This window comes from Symphalangus syndactylus, chromosome 10, assembly GCF_028878055.3.
Source record: "Symphalangus syndactylus isolate Jambi chromosome 10, NHGRI_mSymSyn1-v2.1_pri, whole genome shotgun sequence".
Lineage (NCBI taxonomy): Eukaryota > Metazoa > Chordata > Mammalia > Primates > Hylobatidae > Symphalangus > Symphalangus syndactylus.
In genome coordinates, this window is record NC_072432.2 from 88,454,115 (window position 1) to 88,475,897 (window position 21,783).

Consider the following 21,783-nt stretch of genomic DNA (forward strand, 5'->3'; position numbering starts at 1 on the left):
TGAGGTGGAGTCTCGCTCTGTCACCCAAGCTGGAGTGCAGTGGCACCATCTCGGCTTACTACAACCTCCGCCTCCCGGGTTCAAGCGATTCTCCTGCCTCAGCCTCCCAAGTAGCTGGGATTATAGGCACCCACCACCACGCCCAGCTTAATTTTTGTATTTTTAGTAGAGATGGGGTTTCACCATGTTGGCCAGGCTGGTCTCAAACTGACCTCAGGTGACCTCAGGTGATCCACCTGCCTCGGCGTCCCAAAGTGCTGGGATTACAGGCATGAGCCACCACACCTAGCCCAGATTCATGTTTATTATTGTTTTGATATTCTAGGTGCACCAAAACAGAGCTGCATCTTGATATATTTAGCATATACCCACATGGTCTTTGCTTTGTCCATGGTGGGCAGTCAGTAAGTGACAATAGCCACATTGGCTGATGTGCAAACATTACCTGGGAAGGGACGTTTTTGGGTGGCTCAATTCTAATGGAGGGATCCCACTCTCCTGGAGGGAGCACCGTCACCTGGTCTAGGAACTCATCAATCCCCGCCAGGAGATCATCTCGCTCTTTTGCCTTATATGCTACGTCATGAAAAATCTACAGAGAAGAAAAAACCCTCAGGAAAGTTAAAAGTAACTTTACATGAAACAATCACCAATGGATATGGTGAAAAATGAATACAACCTCTTGATTTTTATCTCTGTCATGGGGATCTGAGATGCAGAAAACTTTAGCACTTAGAGAAGTACAAGGATAAAAGGATTTAAAAAACAAGCATGGAAATGACATGCATCAAAAAGAACTAAATACATGTCTGCTAGTATAAGAAGAGATAAGACATGATTCTAAAGTTGTACAATTATGTTATCTCCACAAAGGATGGAAGGAAAGGCAAGATGGATGAAAAAAAAATTTTTTAATAAGCTTTCCCAGGTTGAGAGGGAAATTTTCTTGATCTTAAAGGTTGGAAACTGGATGGAATTACTAATGAAGGTCCTTCCTGAATTAAGCCTCTCAGTCAAAGAAAGCTGATAAAAAACAGGCCACACCTCCCTCTGCCGCCTAAGGCATATGCCTTGAAAGCCCTATTTTGCAGCTTACCAAGCAGTGCAGTCCTTACCAGAGTATGCACTGTGGGTTCAATGTCAAAATGTCAAAATGTCTGGTTGTTTTGGTACAGACTAGTCAAGACATTCACACTATACTGCCTGAGGTCATACCCATGACTTTATACAAACCGATCTCATTTAGTGGAACAGGAGTGAGGTTTCTTTATGTAAATAGCTTGAATGTATTTAATTAACCATCTTCTCTTGAAAGTTAAGCCAACCTTAATATATTTCTCTCTATATCCTACTTGGCAATAATAGTTTCCCCAGAAAAAGATTTCTCTGCATTCTTGATTACTCAAAAAAGGAGAGATAACATAGGAAGAAAAATCCTCTAGAGCTTGGTCCTTCCACACTGGGCTCTCAGAGAAGTGCCCTGAACTACTTCCCAGCAGACATTGCAATGGAAAGTATTTTATCCCCAACAACTAGCATAGTGCCAGGCACAGAGTAAATATTCAATAAATATTTATGAGATGGAAGACTGCAGCAGAAGTTGCACATACCTCATCTGTCATGATGGTGGCCATGGATCTGCCAATCTCATGGTACTGCTGACCTTTCCCTACTGGACCCAATAAGATAAACAAAAATCTGGCAAAACACACAGAGGAGGAAATTATGTAAGTAAATATAAAGAAGTGCCATTAGTCTTCTCTAAACAGCATAAGATTTCTCTCTCTCATCATACAGAAATCATCACTGTACCTTCAAAAAAAAAAAGAAGATAGTAATGAAGGAGCACTTTGAGTTGCCTTGACCTAATAATAGCTCCACTATGGGCATTCGGAAGCTATTGTGTGGCATCATTCAATAATGTGGTTACATTTCTTAGGGTTTCCATAGACACAATTCCTAGCTGTAGAAAAGATGCTTTTTCAAAACATGGCACTGTGGTGCAAATTCAAGGTTGTCTGAATTCCACTTATTGTTCTAATAAGAAAATGATGGGGAGAGGAGAGGGATAAGGAAGTTGAAATGATCAAGCCTTACAGAGGAGTCTAAATGTGTTCTGGACATCTGAATACTCTCTGTAAGTAGCAGGGCTCTGAATCACCAGCATCACCACCTTCAGAGTGCACGAATAGCCTTTTCAACAAATGTTTGCATATCTGCAAACCATACAAACCATGCCAGAATTGTGTAAAGGGAAACAAATACCTTTATTCAGAGATGTTTCCCTGGATTATGGCTCTACAGAACTGAGAAGATAAGACTTGGCTTCCTATTTTAACAAGTTATTGGCCCTTGCTATGTCCTTTGAATGGTCTTCAATTCTCTATTTCCAAGGCTATAAATACTGTGCAGTCATAGCCTTAGAAATAAATCTCAGAATTCCTCTTCATGGTGGTTAATCAAATATACCTCAATTTTCTGAGATTACTGCTGATTTTTTTCTTAAAAAGATAAGGTCTCACTCTGTCACCCACACTGGGGTGCCATGGTGCAATCCTAGGATTCTAGCTCACTGCAGGCTCAAACTCCTGGGCTCAAGTAATCCCCCGCCTCAGCCTCTCTAGTAGCTGGGATTAGAGGCACACACCAGCACATCTGGCTTTTCTGCTGAATTGTAAACACCATTCCTAAAATTAATTAATTCTAAATTTCAGTATTAACTGGTTTCTTCTACCAGCACTACATAAATTTGAATTTTGGATAGAATGCATGAGTTTTATCTTTGCCTTCACCTTGTTGGGATTGGCACTTCTGTTAGGCCTGAGAGAAGAACAGCTGGAGACAGCCTCACAAAGGCAACAATGGGACGGTCCAAAATATCCACCTCTCCAACCAGGACATTGGAGGCCTCAGCCCCAGTAGGAATTTTTTTCATGAAATGAAGGTCTACCTGAAAGTCCAAAAGAAATATCTGACAACTTGGGAACCACTACCTTAAATATCATTTTTAAATTTTTTATTTACTTTTTTTTGAGACAGAGTCTTACTACGTCACCCACTCTGGAGTGCAGTGGCGCAATCTCAGCTCACAGCTCTCTGCCTCCCAGGTTCAAGCAATTCTTGTGTTTCAGGCTCCCTAGTAGCTGGAATTACAGACATGCACCACCATGTCCAGCTAATTTTTCTGTATTTTTAGTAGAGATGGGGTCTTGCCATTTTGGCCAGTCTAGTCTCAAACTCCTGGCCTCATGTGATCCACCCACCTCAGCCTCCAAAAGTGCTGAGATTACAGGCATTAGCCACTGCACCTGGCCCCATCACCTAAAATATACCTTACACTCATATGTCATTTTATGGTTAGCAAATTTTTTCTTATTTTATTTGATTCTTACAAAAACCCCAGAAGGAGGATATGACAGATTGTATTCGTCCCACTTAAAGAAAAAAAAAATGAAGTATCTGAAACCCAGAGAGGTGAAGTTGACTTGCCCAGGACCACAGAGCTTTTAAGGTATAGATTCGGATTTTAAAACCAGGTATTCTGATTTCAATCCTATTCCCCCAAGTTTCCTCCAAGAGAAATGTTTCTGAAGCTCTGGGTCACATTCTTTCCCTTTTTAAACACTCAAATGTTTTGTCGGGGGTTTCAGGTTTTCCAAATAAAATGGAAAGCCTTATGAGCAGAGGAAGTGACATGACACTATCTGTGTTTTAGAAACACAATGTCAAAGATAGACCAGAGCAACGAGAGGCTGGAGGCAGGGAGACCATGGCTTGGACCAGAAGCTGCAGTGAGACACTGCTACTACAGAAGGCCTCAGATACCAAAGTAACAATCCTCAAGGAGAGCTTCAACCAAGAGTTAGTTTTAGGAGACATCTGTCTCTAAATAGATATCCAAAATATTGTTTTGGCAAAACTCCTGGGGGTGAGAAGGAACTGCTGGAGACCAGGTACCAAAAAAATAATTGAAAAATCAAGAGATCTGTTTTAGGGAAGATTCTAGGTAGCTAGTCTCAGTTTTCAGTATGTTGAATCTGGAGAAAGAAACTATTGAGTCAGCTTCATCAAGGCTGAAGTAGAAGGGAAAAGACATGCACAGTTGGGCCTCCTTTTATGCAGAAAGGGCTCTAGTCTTAGGGAAAGAGTCTTGAAACACTAAACCTTACCCAGATTCCAGCAATTAAACTCTGGATTCCACTAAAAAGAACCTTAGGCCTAGAAGCCAACTTCCCACCACTCTGCTCACCTTGCTTAAATCCACAGGACTGTGTTCACAATTCACTCCATTTTTTACTTCAAGATTTGTAGTTGGAACAGACTGAGGAGACACGGTTTGACCTATTTGGAGAAAATCAAACAAAATCCTGAGTCCCTGCCCTTTTCCCCTTCTGACACATCCCACCCATCATCAGTTGGTTCTGCGTTCTCCTGCAAAGCCTACATAGAAAAGAGGTTAAGATGACTATGAAGTCAAGACTCACACACATCTTTCTCCTTATCTACTAGTTAGTGGTAAGGGAAGGACAGAGCTCTTGCTACTTCTGCACCTTCTTTCTGAACACATTATGACACTCTTTTATTTCTCTATTAAGGCAGTACTCCTTCACCAGACATGCATATGAGAGACCCCTATGGAAAACTTTTCAAAAATATAGATTCCCAGGCATATCCCCTGCACATGGTGATTCAATATGAGTAGAGACCAGGAAATAAATGTAGACGAGGCCCTTCCTGGCCACAAGAAAAGGAACCAATCAGCAGCCAAAATTTTGAGTGATTATAATCCACCATGCATCTGGCTAACGGCCTGACATGGATTAACTTATTGAAGTTCACAATAAATTTGTGGAGTAGGTCCTATTATTACTCTTACTTTATAGGTAAGAAAGTGAGACTTAAAGAGGCTTAGTAGAGTGCCCAAAGTCATACATTTTGTGAGTGGTAAAGCCACAATCACAAGCCTACAAGTCTGACTCCAGAGCCTACTCTACTGTATTTTGCCTCCCTAATCTAAGATATTTGTTTGCTCCTAAAAAGCTCTAGTTTACCTTCTCAGGTCTCAAATTGTCCCCAATGTGGCTATCTCTCAAAAGCTACATCAGTTCTGAGGCCACCCTGGGGCATAAGTCCCTCACCTTGGGTCCGCTGAGACCTGAGGAATGCCGTGAGACAGAGATGGGCACCAGTCCCAGCCACCAATCTTACCAGTCTCCAAAAAGTACTAAGTGCCTAAGTGGACATGGAAACATATTAGACAAATACAGCCCCTACCCCTAGTAAGTCAGCATCTCCAACTAGTTCCCAATGTCTTACTAATAAAGAGAGAAAAATCACCTAATAATCTTACCGTGTTTATCCATCAAATGAGGATCAGACTGCTTCTTGCCAACCTCAGCGAAGGAGCGAACAATGGGAATGAGGTTGTTTCTCTTCTTTTCATTCTGATGATGATGCTTTTTGAGAAGGGCTTCCCGCACTTTAACCCTCATGCTGTCATTCAGGTCACTGGACAGTTCTTGCTGATCCAGGATCAGGTCTGGAAAGTAGACACTCACATGAACACTCAGACTGAGGGTTAATGAACCCAAGGAGGCCAACATCAGGTGGAGTGGGGTAAAGGGCATGGAGTAGGGGAAGCAGCTCCACTAGGGTCATTGAGGTGCAATTTCAGCTTCCTGTCTGAAAGTGCCATTTGATGATAGTGATTGTGAAAAGTTATACTTTATTCATGTAACAAATTATTATTATTGGGCATAGAAACTATTGAGCACTAGTACAACAATTTTTACAAATGAGGAAACTAAGGCCCAAATGCCAGAAAATTCTCCAAGGTCTTACATTTAGCAGTTTGCACATCTGGGATTCAAATTCAGGACTGTATAATTTGAAAGCTCATATTATTACCATTTTGTTCTGTCATCTGCCAAATTTCCCCTACATTCCCTTCCTCCAAGATTTTAACATTGCTGTAATTGTCAAGAAGAACTATAACTGTAGAACTCCAAAGGGCTACTTGGAAGAGGAATCTATAAGAAAAATTAAGTTAACTAACCACTCACCCCAGACAATTACCACCAAGCATCACATTTAAACCTATCAAGCCCAACAGATTTGAGGGGGAAAAACATCTCAATACCTAGCGTTAAGTGGCAGCAAACATAGCAGTTATCAGTATGGGTTCTGGAGTTAAAGGCCCACATTGTTTCCCTGTTCTACCACTTTCTAGCTGTGTGATCTTGAGCAAGGTATATAATCTCTCTATACCTCAGTTCTTCATCTGTAACACGGAGCTCATATTATCTGTTAAAAGGTTGTTATGGGAAATTAAATGAGATGATATAGAGACTGCTGATTTTCTTTTATGCACTTTACCTATCCGTATCCCTAAAATATTATGAATATATTAGGTACCTGATGTGAAGAATCATAGCACTTTTACTTCAGTCCTACGCACTACTTCAAAAGCCTCCCAAAAACTTCAAACTATCCTCAATTTCTAATTCTATTCATGACTATCCAAGCAATAAATGAGGAAAATCTATTTAATTTTCAAGCTGAAGAGCCATATTTCTGTATTTTTAACCTTTATATTCATTGGTTCCTTCCCCCTATATTATAATCATGCTTCAAGACCCTTCATCTTGGGGGAAAAAAAAGAACATCCACCTCATGTCTCCCTCTATCGCCTCCTGTCTCTCTTATCACTTAAAGTTAACAGAAGAAAAATTATCCATTCCTTACTGACACTGCCCACAGTGCAGGTAACCTCACCTGAACTACTGAAATAGCCTAATGCATTTCTCCCATCAACTCACCCTCCATATTGCTGCCGTCATTATCTTTCTAATATGCAAAATCTGATTGATCATTACCCTGTCCAAAACTCTCCAGTGACTGCTGTTGTTTACAAAGAGTTTTGAACAGCTTCAATAGCTCCCAGGGATTCTTCTCCCTAACAAACAACCTTTTAAGGAACATTCAAGGGATTTCAGACAAATAGTCAAAAGTAAGCAAAATGTGACTCCAATGATGAACATGAGAATTTCATTTTTCCCAGGCAGTCAGAGTGATACTTCTGGGGTACCTCCCTGAAAAAGCACCAATGTCCCATCAGTGCTTACCCCTCCCCTGGGTCCTCCTATGATCCCAGAGAGACAGAATGACTTGGATACTTGAAATAGAGAAAGATTTGGAGAAATATTTCTTAACTGTCCAGCCAAACAGAACCAATTCAAGAGAAAACTCCCCCATGCGTCCAGGTGTTTCTCCATCCAGGCCCCAAACATAATAACTTAACACTCAATCATATCAGGAAGAACAATCAGATATCTCCCCTTCACATCTTACTGAAGAGGTAGGGGCACTTTGGCTCAAGTTCCTGAATATCTGCCCTAGATGCTATATTTTAAAGTCTTTAATTCTCTTTACTCCTTTTTTCCACACAACTTCCATTGCCCCTTTCTCTAATTATTATCAAGCATGTCTCTGTCGTTGCACTTATTTTAATTGTTATTTCCATGGCTATTTCCCCCACTTGAAGGTGAGCTCCTTGAAGGTAGGAACCGTTTCTTTCTTTTACTTTTTTTTTTTTTTTTTAAGAGACAGGGTCTCACTCTGCCACCTAGGCTGGAGTGCAGTGGCACAAACTTGACTCACTGCAGCCTTGACCTGCCAGGCTCAAGTGATCCTTGTGCCTGAGCCTCTTGAATAATTGGGACTACAGGTATGAGCCACCATACCTGGCTAATTTTTGTATTTTTTGTAGAGACAGGGTTTCACCATGTTGACCAGGCTGGCCTGGAACTCCTGAGCTCAAGTTACCCACCCACCTTGGCATCCCGAAGTGCTGGGATTACAGGTGTGAGCCACTGCACCCTAGGGGACTTTATTCCCCCATGCCTAGCACATTATCAAGTATATAGCAGGTACAAAATAAAACATTTGCTGAATAAACAGAGAAATGGAAGCTTAACACCATGTCATTTGAATACCATAATGCACCTGTGAAGTAGGTAGAGTCGTTTATTAGCCTGAAACCCTTCCCACAGCCAAGGACATTGAGGCCAGGAAGGTTGTGGCTTGCCCAGGGACACACAACCCACTGTATTCTTTCTGTCACACTACACTCTTTTTTTCCCACACTTCTTAAATTTATAAGAAAGTTTCGGCCGGGCACGGTGGCTCAAGCCTGTAATCCCAGCACTTGGGAGGCCAAGGCGGGTGGATCACAAGGTCAGGAGATCCAGACCATCCTGGCTAACACGGTGAAACCCCGTCTCTACTAAAAAAATACAAAAAATTAGCCGGGTGCGGTGGCGGGTGCCTGTAGTCCCAGCTACTCGGGAGGCTGAGGCAGGAGAATGTCGTGAACCCGGGAGGCGGAGCTTGCAGTGAGCCGAGATCGCGCCACTGCACTCCAGCCTGGGGGAGAGAGCAAGACTCTGTCTCAAAAAAAAAAAAAAAAAAAAAAAAAGAAAGTTTCTCTGTTTTCCCTTCCCCAACCTTACCTGAAATTTCTTCTATGCTATTTGCACGCATATCCAGAAGGACTGTTCCATTAATAAGGCAGCTCCTTAGCTCAAACAGGCTGTGCAATGAAAGGGTTGCCACATAAGGCTTGCTCCAGCGTTCTCCCCCATCTTCAACATCTTCTTCAAACTTCAGCCACCTGAAAGCATTACAAATAACTAGATGCCAAAGATAGAAAATAAGGAATTTTTAAGAGTGAATCTTCGATGTGAGCCACAGAGGAAGATACCTGGACAGTCATACTGAACATTGTAAAATCTAATCTATATGTTCAGGGTACATTGGTAAGTGAAAAAAGCAGGTAATAGAACACTGCAAGATTGAGTATAGTTTAATTCCATTCTTATTTAAAGAAAACTTTAAAAGTCAAATACATACATGTATAAGACATCAAATATTATATTCCTCATTAACCCTGCAGTTGTGGAATTACAGATAATTTTTTTCTTCTTTTTGCTTATCTTTATTCTTAAACTTTCTATAATGAGCATGCATTACCTGTACAATTAAAAAAATAGATTTAATCTATATCATTTGGACACATTGACAAATCACATTAATAAAATGATATTTTTCTTTTTATCATTGTCCTGTGTGACCTTTAGCGTTCAGTGTTTTGTGTGACCTTTAGAAGTTTGCCAAGATGGAATAACAAAAGACTAATTGCCTTTTCACTTGGTACCAGGTCAGTTGGCCTGTTTGAATCTCTCAACCCATAACATTCACAATACATCACAATATAGCAGGCATCCAGCAAGAGCTACTTCAGTGAGAGATGAAGCCACGCGTTGCTAATTACCCACCTGGCCCCTTCCCCAAGGTTCAGGCACCATCCGTGAGGTTCACTGATCAGTTACTGAAGGAGCCTAGACATGTCCTTGGCTATCCTGAGGGCTCTTCTGGGATTTGAGTCTCAGAGAAGCATAGTTATTCTACAACCACTTCAGGAAGCCTACAGTCACGCTGGATACAATCCCAAGGGTCTCTATAGCTTGAATTGTCCCAGAGGAAGTTAAAGTCTCAAAAACTCTGTGACTACTGGTGAATTTGAACCCTATGGTTCACCTGCAGAAGAAGTCTGGACCTATGCTATGTCTGCTAAACTAGGTCCCCACCAAGGTGGCCCTGGCTACATCTTCTAAGCCAGACCTATGATAATACCAAGATAGCCCATAAACTTAACTCTGAGCCCCAAACAAATGAGAGGGGATCCCCCTGAATATCTCAGGTTATTTCACCAATCCCATGCTCCAGGTCAACTGGCATAGGTAACACCAAAGATATCATAAAGATGCCAACACCAAAATTCTCCATGGGAGACACTGGAATGTCAGTCCCCATGTCAGTCACAGCTTCTTCCAAGAAGAAATAAGGCAGGCAGGCCTGTCACTTGCTGAAGGATACACATTTGCCTACCCAAGCAGATCTTGATGCAGGCCATTTTAAGGCCTCACCTGGCTGTTTCCTTCCACTCAGCATCTTCTCCCTCTTTCATACAGATCTCATCCAGCTCTGTAAACAGCTCATGAGGCACATGCTCTTCATCTTCCTCGGTGCCAAGAATGAACTGAACACGCTGAGATGGTGTGTCTAGGAAATCAACCAAAGAGAAAGGTCTGCTCTAGCCTCACACTTAGAACAGAAACAGCATTCTTCCTTACCTAACAACTTTAGGAATATATATAGACAACCACGAATGCAGAAGAAAAAGATTTCTTTATTCTCAGAGAAAAAGCTACTCTGTAGAAGTAGTTTCATGGAGGAAAAACTTATGAATGAAGACCACTTGAAGAAAACCCACAAGAAACTGGAAAACTGATGAATTTGATCAAAAAGATTGGCTAATTCTCTAGCAAGGGGTTTTACCTGTTATGGTATTGATTTTAGGGGGTCAGAACTGTGAAGTTTTCTTTTTTTTTTTACATTTGCTTTCAGTTTTTGGGCTTTTAGTTTTATAGTAGTCACCTTATTAAAATGATTTTTATTCACATATTGTTCTTTTCTTCTGAAAATAGGTACAAACTCATACTCACACACACACACTTATTCCATAATTTTCTTACACCTAAAGTTTGTCTTTAGACTAATATATATTTAACTCTATGTGAATCAAAAAGTCCGTGTGTTTGCAGGCAGACAGGCCACATGTTCAAACAAAAATATATAACGATTTTGAAAAAATATTAAGAGTTTAGAAATGAATTTTATTTATACTCATATATAATTTTTATTATGACTATAAAAATAACCCTATAGTAAATAACAATTTAATTGTATATTTTAAAATTTAAAAAATGTGGCCGGGCGCGGTGGCTCACACCTGCAATCCCAGCACCTTGGGAGGTCAAGGCAGGCGGATCACGAGGTCAGGAGATCGAGACCGTCCAGGCTAACACAGTGAAACCCCATCTCTACCAAAAATACAAAAAATTAGCCCGGCATGGTGGCGGGCACCTGTAGTCCCAGCCGCCTGGAACTGTGAAGTTTTCACGAAAATATTTTTGACTCTTACAGGCATTTCTTCTTAGAAGCAAGCTTTGGAAATCCTACAAAAAGGCTCAAGATTCAAGACCCGCTGCTAATGTCAGTCACATGTCCCCTCAGACTCCCCATGCCTCTGGGCCATGGACACCCGCCCTGTCTCCCAAGGCCCTTACCGTGGGCCAGGGCTTCCAGGCCTTCCTCTCCCTGGCTGGCTCCTTTGACCCGCCCTCGTCTCCGGTGCTTCTGGCCATGAGTGCGGTGATGCCGATGGCTCTGCCGGCCAAGCGGCATCCGAACTCCCACATATAGAGTTCTATGACCTGGAAAGAAGCAGAAGGTCTGTGGAGAGAACTCCTTTAGTTTAAAAAAAAAAAAAAAAAAAAAAAAAAGCCTAGCATGGTTAAGAGAAAAAAATATCACAGTTCTTTGGTCTGGTCACAGCTCTGGAACAGCAAAACTTCAAAGACTTCCAGGAGTAAAGATATAGAGATTTTGGAGTTGAAGATCTCTTCCTTTGTCCAGCACATGCCTGCAAACTTCACAGGGATCTTGTGAAGACTGAAAGAAATAATGTGATTTCCAAACTGTAAAGGCTGATTCAGATGTTATTGTTATGACAATGACAATTTGACTGAGTGATTTTTTTAAAAGGCAATACAGTTGCTCTATGACAAGTGTGGCAGGTCTTGGCAAGGAGGCAGTTTAGAAAAGTGGTTAAGAGCACAGGTAAGGCTCAAATCAGCCCACCTGGGTCCAAAACTCAATTCCATCATTCACTTGCCAAGTGACCTTGAACAATTTATCTAATCTCTCTGTGACTCATCTTTAAGAAGAAATATTAAAAGCTTAGTATTTAAACTCAGAGTTTTCACAAGCAGTAAATAAGGTTATGCATGCAAAATGCTTAACACAATGCCTGGAATAAATTGTAGCAGCCTAGGACATATACATCCTAGGATCAGCTTCCATTATTTTATTTTCTACATTGTAGCATACGCAATCTAGAACAGTACCAAAAGAGACTAGTTATAAGTCATGAGGAGGGTGAGGCTAGGGTTAAAAAAAGACATTAAATACTGTACCAAGAGAGGGGAACATGAGAAAATAAGTGACCCAATAGTGTTCCCTCCCTAGTTCCTCCACTCCTATTTCTTCTTTTTCTTCTTGAGACAGTATCTCACTCTGTCACCCAGGCTAGAGGGCAGTAGCCTGGTCATATCTCACTATAATCTCGAACTCCTGGGCTCAAGGAATCCTCCCACCTCAGTCTCCCAAGTAGCTAGGAATACAGGTGTGCACCACCACACCCAGCTAATTTTTCAATTTTTTGTAGAGACAAGGTCTCACCACGTTGCCCAAGCTGATCTCAAACTTCTGGCCCCAAGCAATCCTACTGTCTCCACCTCGAAAGCACTGGGTTTACAGGCATGAGTCACCACATCCAGCCTCATTCCTTCTATAAGCCTGCTTTTGTTTTGATCCAGATTTCCAGATCTCTGTCACCTCTACCTGGCTTTCCCTTGCCTTCCTGCCAAAACTGGAGCCCAGAATTTGGGGCTGCTGATGCTCCCAGGCCCAATGCACCATGCCTTGGTCTTCTGCCATTTCTGCCTGGTTACTGCTGCTCAGCACTCTAGATCTCAGACCCATTCCCCACATCTTCCACCAAAGGAGCTGTTCTAATCCTTAGCCACTGTCTTCAAATCCACAACCTTATCCACATTCCTTCCTGCTGAGAGCAGGTGACATTGCATCAGTTTTTTTCTTTTTTTTTTCCTTTCTTTTTTAGATAGGGTCTCACTCTGTTGCCCAGGCTGAAGTGTGATGTTATGATCACCACTCACGGTAGCCTTGAATTCCCAAGTTCAAGTGATCCTCCCATGTAGCTGGGACCACAGGCGTGTACCACCACGCCCAGTTAATTTTTTTGATTTTTAGTAGAGACAAGTCCTGCCATGTTTCCCAGGCTTGTTTCAAACTCCTGAGCTCAAGAGATTCTCCTGCCTTGGCCTCCCAAAGTACTGGGATTATAGGTGTGAATCACTGCACCCAGCCCTCACTTCAGTTTTTCCTGAGAAGAGATGGAAGAAGTTCTTCTCTTCCCCAGTCTGGCTCGCTCTCCTCTGCCAAGCTGGGTATGTTAATGAGTATGACTCTCTATCCCATTGCCTCCCACCCCTCTGGTGTCCTGTTGCTTCTGTTATCCTCAGTCTCTCCTTTCCATCCATCCCTGCCATAGGTTTCTCCTGACTTCTTAAAAAGAAACCTTCCCAAGCAGTGCTACCCTCCCAAGCTTCTGCTGTTTCCTCTTTCCTTCTTTATCAAACCACTTCCAAAAACAGTCACAACCTAACTCCCTTTCCTCACCACTTCCTTGTTCCACAGCCTCTGCACATGGCTTCTGACCCCAGTCTCTGCTGAAGCTTCCCTCGTTAGGGACACCACACCACTCATTCACCAAATCCCTATCATCTTACATCTCTCTCAGCTTAGTTCAAAAGACTTTCTTGAGAGCCCACCGTGTTGCAGGCAGTATCCAAACCACTTGGGTGCTCTGGGCTCCCTGAGCTCCGGTGCCACTGCCCTCCCCTGGTTCACTTGCACTACTCTGACTGTGCTGCTCCATCCCCCAACAAGCCACCAAAGGAAAGCTCCTCAGGTTTCTGTCCTTGGCCCTTTTCTTCTCTTTTTAGTGCTAAACACTCTTCTGTTTTCAAAGTTCACTTCTACAAATGACCTTCAAATCTCTATCTACAATGATTGAACATGTCACAAAGCAAACTCACCATCCTCCATCTGAAATTGGTCTTATACTCATTCCACGTTTCTGTTCATGGCCTTGTCATTCTCTCAATTTCCTACGCGTGAAGCCTGAGCGTTACCTTAGATTTTCAACTCCATTCCCTTTCTCCCTCACTGTACTTTCTATAGATTAGGGCCATCGAAACTCCCACTTTAACAAAGCAGGGCCCCTTCCTGTCTCTCACATTAAATTAACCCTGCAAACAAATCCTCCTAGTTACAGCTCTGATCATGGCTCACCCATATGAATTCAGGACCTTCATGCTCAGTATTCAATCTCCTTTTTAATCTTTTCTTCTTTTAATACAAATTATACATCAGTGGGAAAATGAAAGACCTCTCAATAACTGAATAACGAGTTCAAGAGAAATAAAAAGTGGAAATCTCAGCCGGGCACGGTGGCTCACGCCTGTAATCCCAGCACTTTGGAAGGCCGAGGCAGGCGGATCACAAGGTCAGGAGACCAAGACAATCCTGGCTAACATGGTGAAATCCCCTCTCCACTAAAAAAATATAAAAAATTAGCTGGGCATGGTGGCGGGCGCCTATATTCCCAGCTACTTAGGAGGCTGAGGCAGGAAAATGGCATGAACCTGGGCGGCAGAGGTTGCAGTGAGCAGAGATCGCACCACTGCACTCCAGCCTGGGCAACAGAGGGAGACTCTGACTCAAAAAAAAAAAAAAAGTGGAAATCCCACATGCTCACAGAGAATCAACATTCTGGGGGGAAAGAATCTAGAGATGTATAACTGCCATGTACCTCAGCAACCAAATGGCCTGGTTTTGACTCCATCTCCTCTTCATGGCCTTGACTGCTGTACCCACCATCACCTCATACTCTTTTCTCTACCAGAATCAAACTGCCATTCCACAAATGTGCCAATGCTTTCTGGACACTGGCTTGGCTCACTTATTCAAGATGCACTGCAGATGCATCTTCCTTCTTGGTATTGTTTCTGATTTCCCCCATCAGATGTGCTGCCTCATTCCTTTAAATTCCCAGTACCAGGCCAGGCACAGTGGCTCAAGCCTGTAATCCCAACACTTTGGGATGCCAAGGCAGGAAGACTGTTTAAGGCCAGGAGTTTGAGACCAGCCTGGGCAACTTAGTGAGACCTCATCTCCACAAAAGGTGTAAAAAAAAAAAAAATTAGACAGGTGTGGTGGTGTGCACCTATAGTCCTAGCTATTTGGAAGGCTGAAGTGGTAGGATTGCTTTAGCCCAGGAGTTCAAAGCTGCGTGAGCTTATGAGCTATGATCATTACCACTACACTCCAGCCTGGGTGACAGAATGAGACCCTATCTCTAGATAGATAGATAGATAGATAGATAGATAGATAGATAGATAGATAGACAGACAGACAGATAGACAGACAGACAGACAGAGAGATTCCCAGCACTCTTGGTTAGTGCTTTTCTCATGTACTTATTTTTCTACTTTGCGTTAAAGTTAAGCAGCTATCTCTCTTATTCTCCACTCTTCATTTGCCATCTCCTTGGTGTCCCAAGTTAGACGTTCCTCTCAGAATGCCTACATAACCAAGCACAGTGTTTCACACATGGTCATTGTTCCATAAATGTTCAGCAAATAAAATATCTCCTAAGTACCTCCCTGAAGAGCATAAGCCCTTAGGACCTCCTCAGGAGTACATAATCTGGCCTAAGAGGGCCTCTGACTCTGACCTGAAAGGGGCCACAAAAAGCACATGTAACCAAAGTGAATGTGTTCAGGGCAAATAAAGTACTCACCAGGGCATGGGGAGGTTGATAAAGTCCTAACTGACCTGAGAATGGACAGCTTCATCAGGAAGACTTCCCCGAGAAGGAGACTTGATGGGAAGAGTTGCCAACTCTTTTATCTTCCTCTTTTCCCAGGAATGGGGTTTCCTAAGGCTGCACTCAACTTCCTTGATAGTGCCCTCCACTTCCAAGCCAGGTTAAAGTGCCTTGGGTGCCATTCTAACACTTTTCTCTACTTGTCTCTCCTTTTATTTGCCCTATCTGTTTTCCAAATTCCAAAGTGATAAAGCAAAATAAAAAACAAACAGTAAGGATTAGAAGTTAAGATGATCAGAGATCTGCTACTAGAATGTTAAAAGGCAGGAGGATAAAATGTTTAGTATCTGATGGAATCGCACTTCTTACCCTCCTGTCTCAGGAGAGTTCTCTGTTGCCTCGTGTATATCTCAGGTCATTTTTAACAGGCAGATCTCTGAACATAATGTAGTCATCTTGCAACTTCATAGAAACAGAAATATAGAGCCAGAGGAGGTCATCTGCTAAGATGTGGGATTCCAGACCCTGACATTATCAGTATAAACTATAAAAAGCATATAGCGTGAAAATACTAAATTGAATACCATCTTAATAAAATACCATTTGTTAACTCATTATGTTCCATTATAGTATATTAATGAAATCCCTGTAGCACACTACTGAGACCAACCCAGGTGGCATTAGCAGCAGACTAGAGTCAAGTAATTGTGCCAGATCCTGTCCCAAGGGCTGGGGATACAATAGTGAACAGAACAAAGTCTTGAGGACACATATTCTGGTTGGGGGGGGTCAGAAGTGAAAACAAAAATATATCGTTTAAATATTGATTATTACTATGAACCAAATAAGGTAAAATGCTAGCGTGTCTAGGGTAAGGCGTAGGATGGAGAAGGGAGACTTTAAGATGATTAGAGGGGACATCTGAGTGATAAGAAGGAGAGGCCATGAGAAGACCTGGGAGAAGAGTATTCCAAGAAGGGGGAAGACCAAGTGCACAGGTCCTAAGGTGGGAATGTGCAGAGCTGGTTCTGAGGCAAAAGGATGGCCAGTAGGGCCAGGGCAGGGTAGAAAAGGGAAGGAAAGGAGATGTACAAGGACAGAAAAACAGGCAGGGGCAGGTCATGAAGAATCTGTGGGCTGTAAAAAGCATAATTCGATCCTGAACAACCACTTCTGGCCAAGCACAGTGGCCCACACTTGTAATCTCAACACTCAGGGAGGCTAAGGAAGGAGGATCACTTGCATTCAGTAGTTTGAGACCAGCCTGAGCAACATAGCAAGACTCCACCTCTATAAAAAATAAAAAATTAGCCAGGCATGGTGGTGCATGCCTGTAGTCCCAGCTATTGGGAGGCTGAGGTGGGAGGTCACTTGAGCCCAGGAGGTGGAGGCTGTGGTGAGCCATGATCGCACCACTGCACTCAGTCTGGGTGACAGAGTGAGACCCTGCCTCAAAACAAAACAAAACAAAATTTAAAACTAAACAACCACTTTGGCCTCTAAAATGATGACCTGGTGTTGTAAAATCTAGTACAGCTAGATAGAGCTGGACTTAGGTTAAGAACAGCCTCAGTGAGAGGTGACTTTCAGTTCTTCAATAGAGCCATCCCAACCGTGGGTTTCTTCTTCCCTACAAACCCCGCAAAGGATTACTAGCCAGGCTAGAACCTCTACTCCTCCTTGCTCCTTAAGCCCATTCCAAATACTTCCACTGGGCTCATGCTGGTATATTGCTAGTATTATTTAATTTTAAAGGAGAAATTGAGGAGGCAGTGATTGGATATTAGAAACTGCATTATTAGATTTCATGTTATTGGTTTAAATTACTCACTGTCACTATTAAAGTAAAACAAGGAGGCCAGACCAAATGACTTCCCGGGCTTGTCCAGATGATGGCTAGTCCAGGTTCTAATGTTCGAGTCCTATCAAAATTTGAGGCTAGGTCATTCTTCAGAAAAGACACGATGGTTCAATTGTTCTCACTGTCCTGACTTATTACTGTATAAAGGGACTACAGAAGGGGCTTAGTAAATGTTTGTTGAGTGAATAATATATGGTTTTGCTTGGTATCTGAATTCCCACTATGTAGGTTTGAGGCATAATGGGGAAGACATCCTATAGATGCCTTGAGTGGTTCTGTAGGAAGTAAGGTAAAGCTTACTTTAGTACAATCAATTATCACGAACATTAGCCAATCACAATGCCTGCCTTTTGAAAACATCAGAGAGACAGGCAGAAATGAAATCAAGCTCGGCAGGGGTTCAGAGCTAAGAAGGACCAAGTGGCTGTCAGAAAATCAGGCATCAGTTTCTAGTCTGGGAGTTCTAAAGCAAGGATTTGGATTTTCTGAGAAAAATTGGCAGAAAAGATGACAAACAGACACTAGGAAATGCATACATCACCAATAAAATCCAGTCCATCTAACTGGATTCTGGCCATCCAGTGACTTCATTAAACTAATTCTGTGGCCACTTTGTTGGCCATTCAACCGCTCTTTGCCCCCGTCTTCTACCTACCAACTCGCCCAAATCCCATTTCTTCCCATCTAACTCCCCATTCTTTTTTCCAAAAAAGGTCAAACCTAGTCTTTTGGAACTATCTGTGTGCAAATAAAGTATTCTAATTTAGTAAAAATTACGGGAAAGATGTAATTTTAGTCTATATGTTTAAAAATAAGTACATATACACATGCAGAGAGCAATCTTTAGTGAACTGGCAATGAATCATGTAAAGCAGGACAGGAACCATAGGTTTGACATACCCTGCAGATGGAGATTGGGCCTACCAAGGTACAATGCAGTACATGCACACTGTTTACCCAGCACTCACACAGAGCTCATTAGCACATACAACAGGATGCTTGGCTCCTCTGGGCTTACAGGTTAACTCAAAGTCAATAACTGCAGAGGTGAATCTCACATGTTGAGCAGATGTGAGCCTTTTTAAAAGTTATAAATATGACCAAATGGCTCTTACCTCTGTTAAAAATGTATTAGAAGGCCTTAAACTCACTCCAGCGTTCATTAATCTAGTAGTTAATCAGGAATAATGATCTGCCAGAAAAAATGGAAAAAGCCATCCCTCTAACTAAAGCAACTGCCTCTTGTTCCTCTGGGACTGGGAAAGTCCACTGAAGCACATCATGGACTATTGCTCTTCCTGAGTTCATCCTTGGAACGTGTTCTGATGTTTGCTTTTGACTCTTCTTACATATTAAAAAAAAAGCAACATAATGGCTTAATGCAACTTATCTTATTGATAGAATTAATTTATGCAAAAAGACCCAAACTTACAAAGTTTCTAACAATGTGCACAGACTAAATCTCAGAAATAGTTCTTAAAATGGGGTAAGGATAGCCAGGCATGGTGGCACGTGCCTGTAGCCCCAGCTACTTGGGCGGCTGGGGTGGGAGGATCACTTGAGCCCAGGAGGTCAAGGCTACAGTGGGCCAAGACCGGGTCACTGCACTCCAGCCTGTGTGACAGAGCAAGACTGCCTCAAAAAACAAACAAACAAAAACAAAAAACTCATATTCTTGGACTAGAGGTTGCTGTTTAATATAAATAAATAAAATGGGGTAAGGCAATGATTTATAGTTTATGTTATGTGGGCAGAAGTTATGAAATAAAGGGGAAGGAAGACCTAGAGAGTTTTTTTGCAGCCACAGAACCTTGTATCATGGCATGCATATTGATCCGAACACAATTTGCTTCTATGTTCCATCAAAATGGTACTCGTTTTATTCTATGCCTTCAAGAGATAACACTACCCTGAGTACAGCCTCATTGAGTCCTAGGGCTGCCCTTCAGAGTGAGTCTGAGTGGAACCCACAGCACAGCCAACCCTACAGCAAATCCCAACTCTCTCTTCTCTTCTCCAGAGCTGGTCTAGAACCACATCAGGCCTGAGATCTGGTTCTAGTTTGTCCACCATTTGCGTGTAATGCTTTTTTTGTGTGTTAACATAAATAAGATTCTAGTTTTCAAAAAAGTCTATGTACAAAGGACCATCTCCCAACACACTATGCACTAGTAAGGCTATCATCATAAGCAGCTTTCTTTTTTAGCAAAGTAGAACATGCATAAAGAACAGATGATGTCATCTAGAGAAGCTGCTCCCACTGCCAATTACTCAGCTGATCTCCGTGGATGGAACCAGTTATTAAGATTCAAGAGAGCTTGCCTAGGTTTCTTATTCTACTCCCAAGTAGACAAGAGTGTTCATAAATGGTTACCTCCTTGCTGAGGGCAAAGGTCCAGTGGTGCTTGCTATAGCACAACTAAACTGACAGCAACATGCCCCCAGCATGCAATGAGAGGGTAGAGAGACCACAGGATTATCAGAACAGAAGAAGAGGAAAGAGCAACATTCAAAAATTTTATTTGATGGAGCAAGATATTGAGGTTGGGTGGTTAATGATAGTTACTGTCCTCCCTTGCAGGCTGTGTGGCAGAATGAAAAGAGCAGGATTCTCTCCCCAGCCTCACCTGCAATTAGGCTCGATGACCTTGAGCAGTTTCCTCATGTGTAAAATAGGGATAATGATACCTACCGGCCTGGGGTGCTATGAAGATGAAAAGGACAACTTGTATAAGGTGCCTAATCTAATGCCTAACACACAAGGGGCATTCAGCAAATGTTAGCCTTCCACTCCACACCCTTCTCCCACTCCCTCCCAACTGCTGCAACTCACATTTTCTCTTCTTCCACCTGGTCAAAATAACTTGGAAAACTTCACCTTGGTATACCCAAACACCACTGACCTCCACAGAGCCACCCACATCAGTTCTCATGGTAACAGACCCAGAGGCTGAGTCAGCCTCTACAGCTTCCGTTCTCCCCATCAAAAGGACAAGTTTTCTCTGGAGGTTGTACAACTTTGATGAAAAAACTGTCACGGGAACAGGCGGTACAGAGAGAACATTTCACATGCTGTCTCAGGCATCAGAAAGTTGCTGTATCATAGCCTTCAACATTGCAGGGGATGCTGCAGAGATTTCACAAAGGCTTTTGAGCCCAATGTGGCTTCTCATTAAAGCTATATTGGATACTAGACATGAGCCTTCCTCTAATGAAACTGAGAATCAACACTAATTAGAAAACCATGGCCAGGTGTGGGTCCAACGCCTAACACACCAACTAGTCCCCAGGGGAAGAAGGAAAGCAGGACACCACACAACGGTCATGTGGGGAGCTGGGGGTGAGGTGCAGAGAAAGGAAGAGCTGAAATAAGGTAAACTGGATAGAGTCAGTCATCCAAAATGCCTCTTCTTTCCTTTCCACTTCAGCTGGGCTTTTATATAACTTTGATGTTATGAACTCAAGAGGATGTCACAGGTGTGTTCCTGTTTTCCCTCTTGTTTAGATGAAAACACCAGGCAGAAATGGGTATAAATAGAATAGAAACAGTAAATATTGGAAATGGGGTAAAAATAGGGTTTTATAGCCAAACTGAGTTTTTAAAACTATTTGTATTTTATTTTCTCTTTAAGTTTTATATATATTTGTATTTCCAGGCAGTTGTCAAGAATCAACACACTGAACTGAATACATCACATTCTCAAAGAACAGGTTATTTGTTAATATTTATATTGGACTTCACAGTGTTCAAAGCACTATCTCCCATGTGGGCAATTAGATCCTAATGATATCCCTATAAAGTAGGACAGGTATTAGTATCCCCACTTTTATTTACCAGATGAGGAAAGTGAGGCTAAAGGAAATCAAGTGATTTTCCCCAAGGTCTGACAGCTAGTGAGAGAGTTAGGACACAGAGCCAGGTCTTCCCACACCAGGCTGCCCCTCACCAATTTCCCTGATCACACAGCATGGCAGTTCTTACCTTCCAGCTCTTCTTTTTCATAGTGAATGTTGAGAATTGTACTGGTCCCACCCTGATCCACCACAGCTTCTTCATCTGGTCTCTGTTTAAACACAAATAAGTAGTCACAGTAATACACATACCTCATTCAAATATACAAACCTTGTGTATGCCAGATCCTTTTGAGATACTTATGGGGAGGCCGGGCGCGGTGGCTCAAGCCTGTAATCCCAGCACTTTGGGAGGCCGAGGTGGGCGGATCACAAGGTCAGGAGATCGAGCCCATCCTGGCTAACACGGTGAAACCCCGTCTCTACTAAAAATACAAAAAAAAAATTAGCCGGGCGTGTTGGCGGGCGCCTGTAG

The 21,783-nt window shown here is 42.4% G+C and overlaps 1 protein-coding gene across 4 annotated transcripts in view; it reads right to left on the reverse strand.

The window, feature by feature from the left end:
* The window catches only part of SLC4A8 (solute carrier family 4 member 8), a 134,634-nt gene that overhangs the window by 59,500 nt on the left and 53,351 nt on the right, over window positions 1-21,783 (reverse strand). For all 4 annotated transcript variants that reach the window (XM_055294793.2, XM_055294792.2, XM_063610480.1 and 1 more), the window contains 9 exons: window positions 21,439-21,520; window positions 11,190-11,336; window positions 9,987-10,122; window positions 8,511-8,671; window positions 5,351-5,539; window positions 4,250-4,341; window positions 2,793-2,950; window positions 1,611-1,698; window positions 446-592 (listed from right to left, as the gene is read on the reverse strand). In XM_055294793.2, the coding sequence (XP_055150768.1) occupies window positions 446-592; window positions 1,611-1,698; window positions 2,793-2,950; window positions 4,250-4,341; window positions 5,351-5,539; window positions 8,511-8,671; window positions 9,987-10,122; window positions 11,190-11,336; window positions 21,439-21,520 (1,200 nt within the window). The remainder of the gene's footprint in view (window positions 1-445; window positions 593-1,610; window positions 1,699-2,792; window positions 2,951-4,249; window positions 4,342-5,350; window positions 5,540-8,510; window positions 8,672-9,986; window positions 10,123-11,189; window positions 11,337-21,438; window positions 21,521-21,783) is intronic.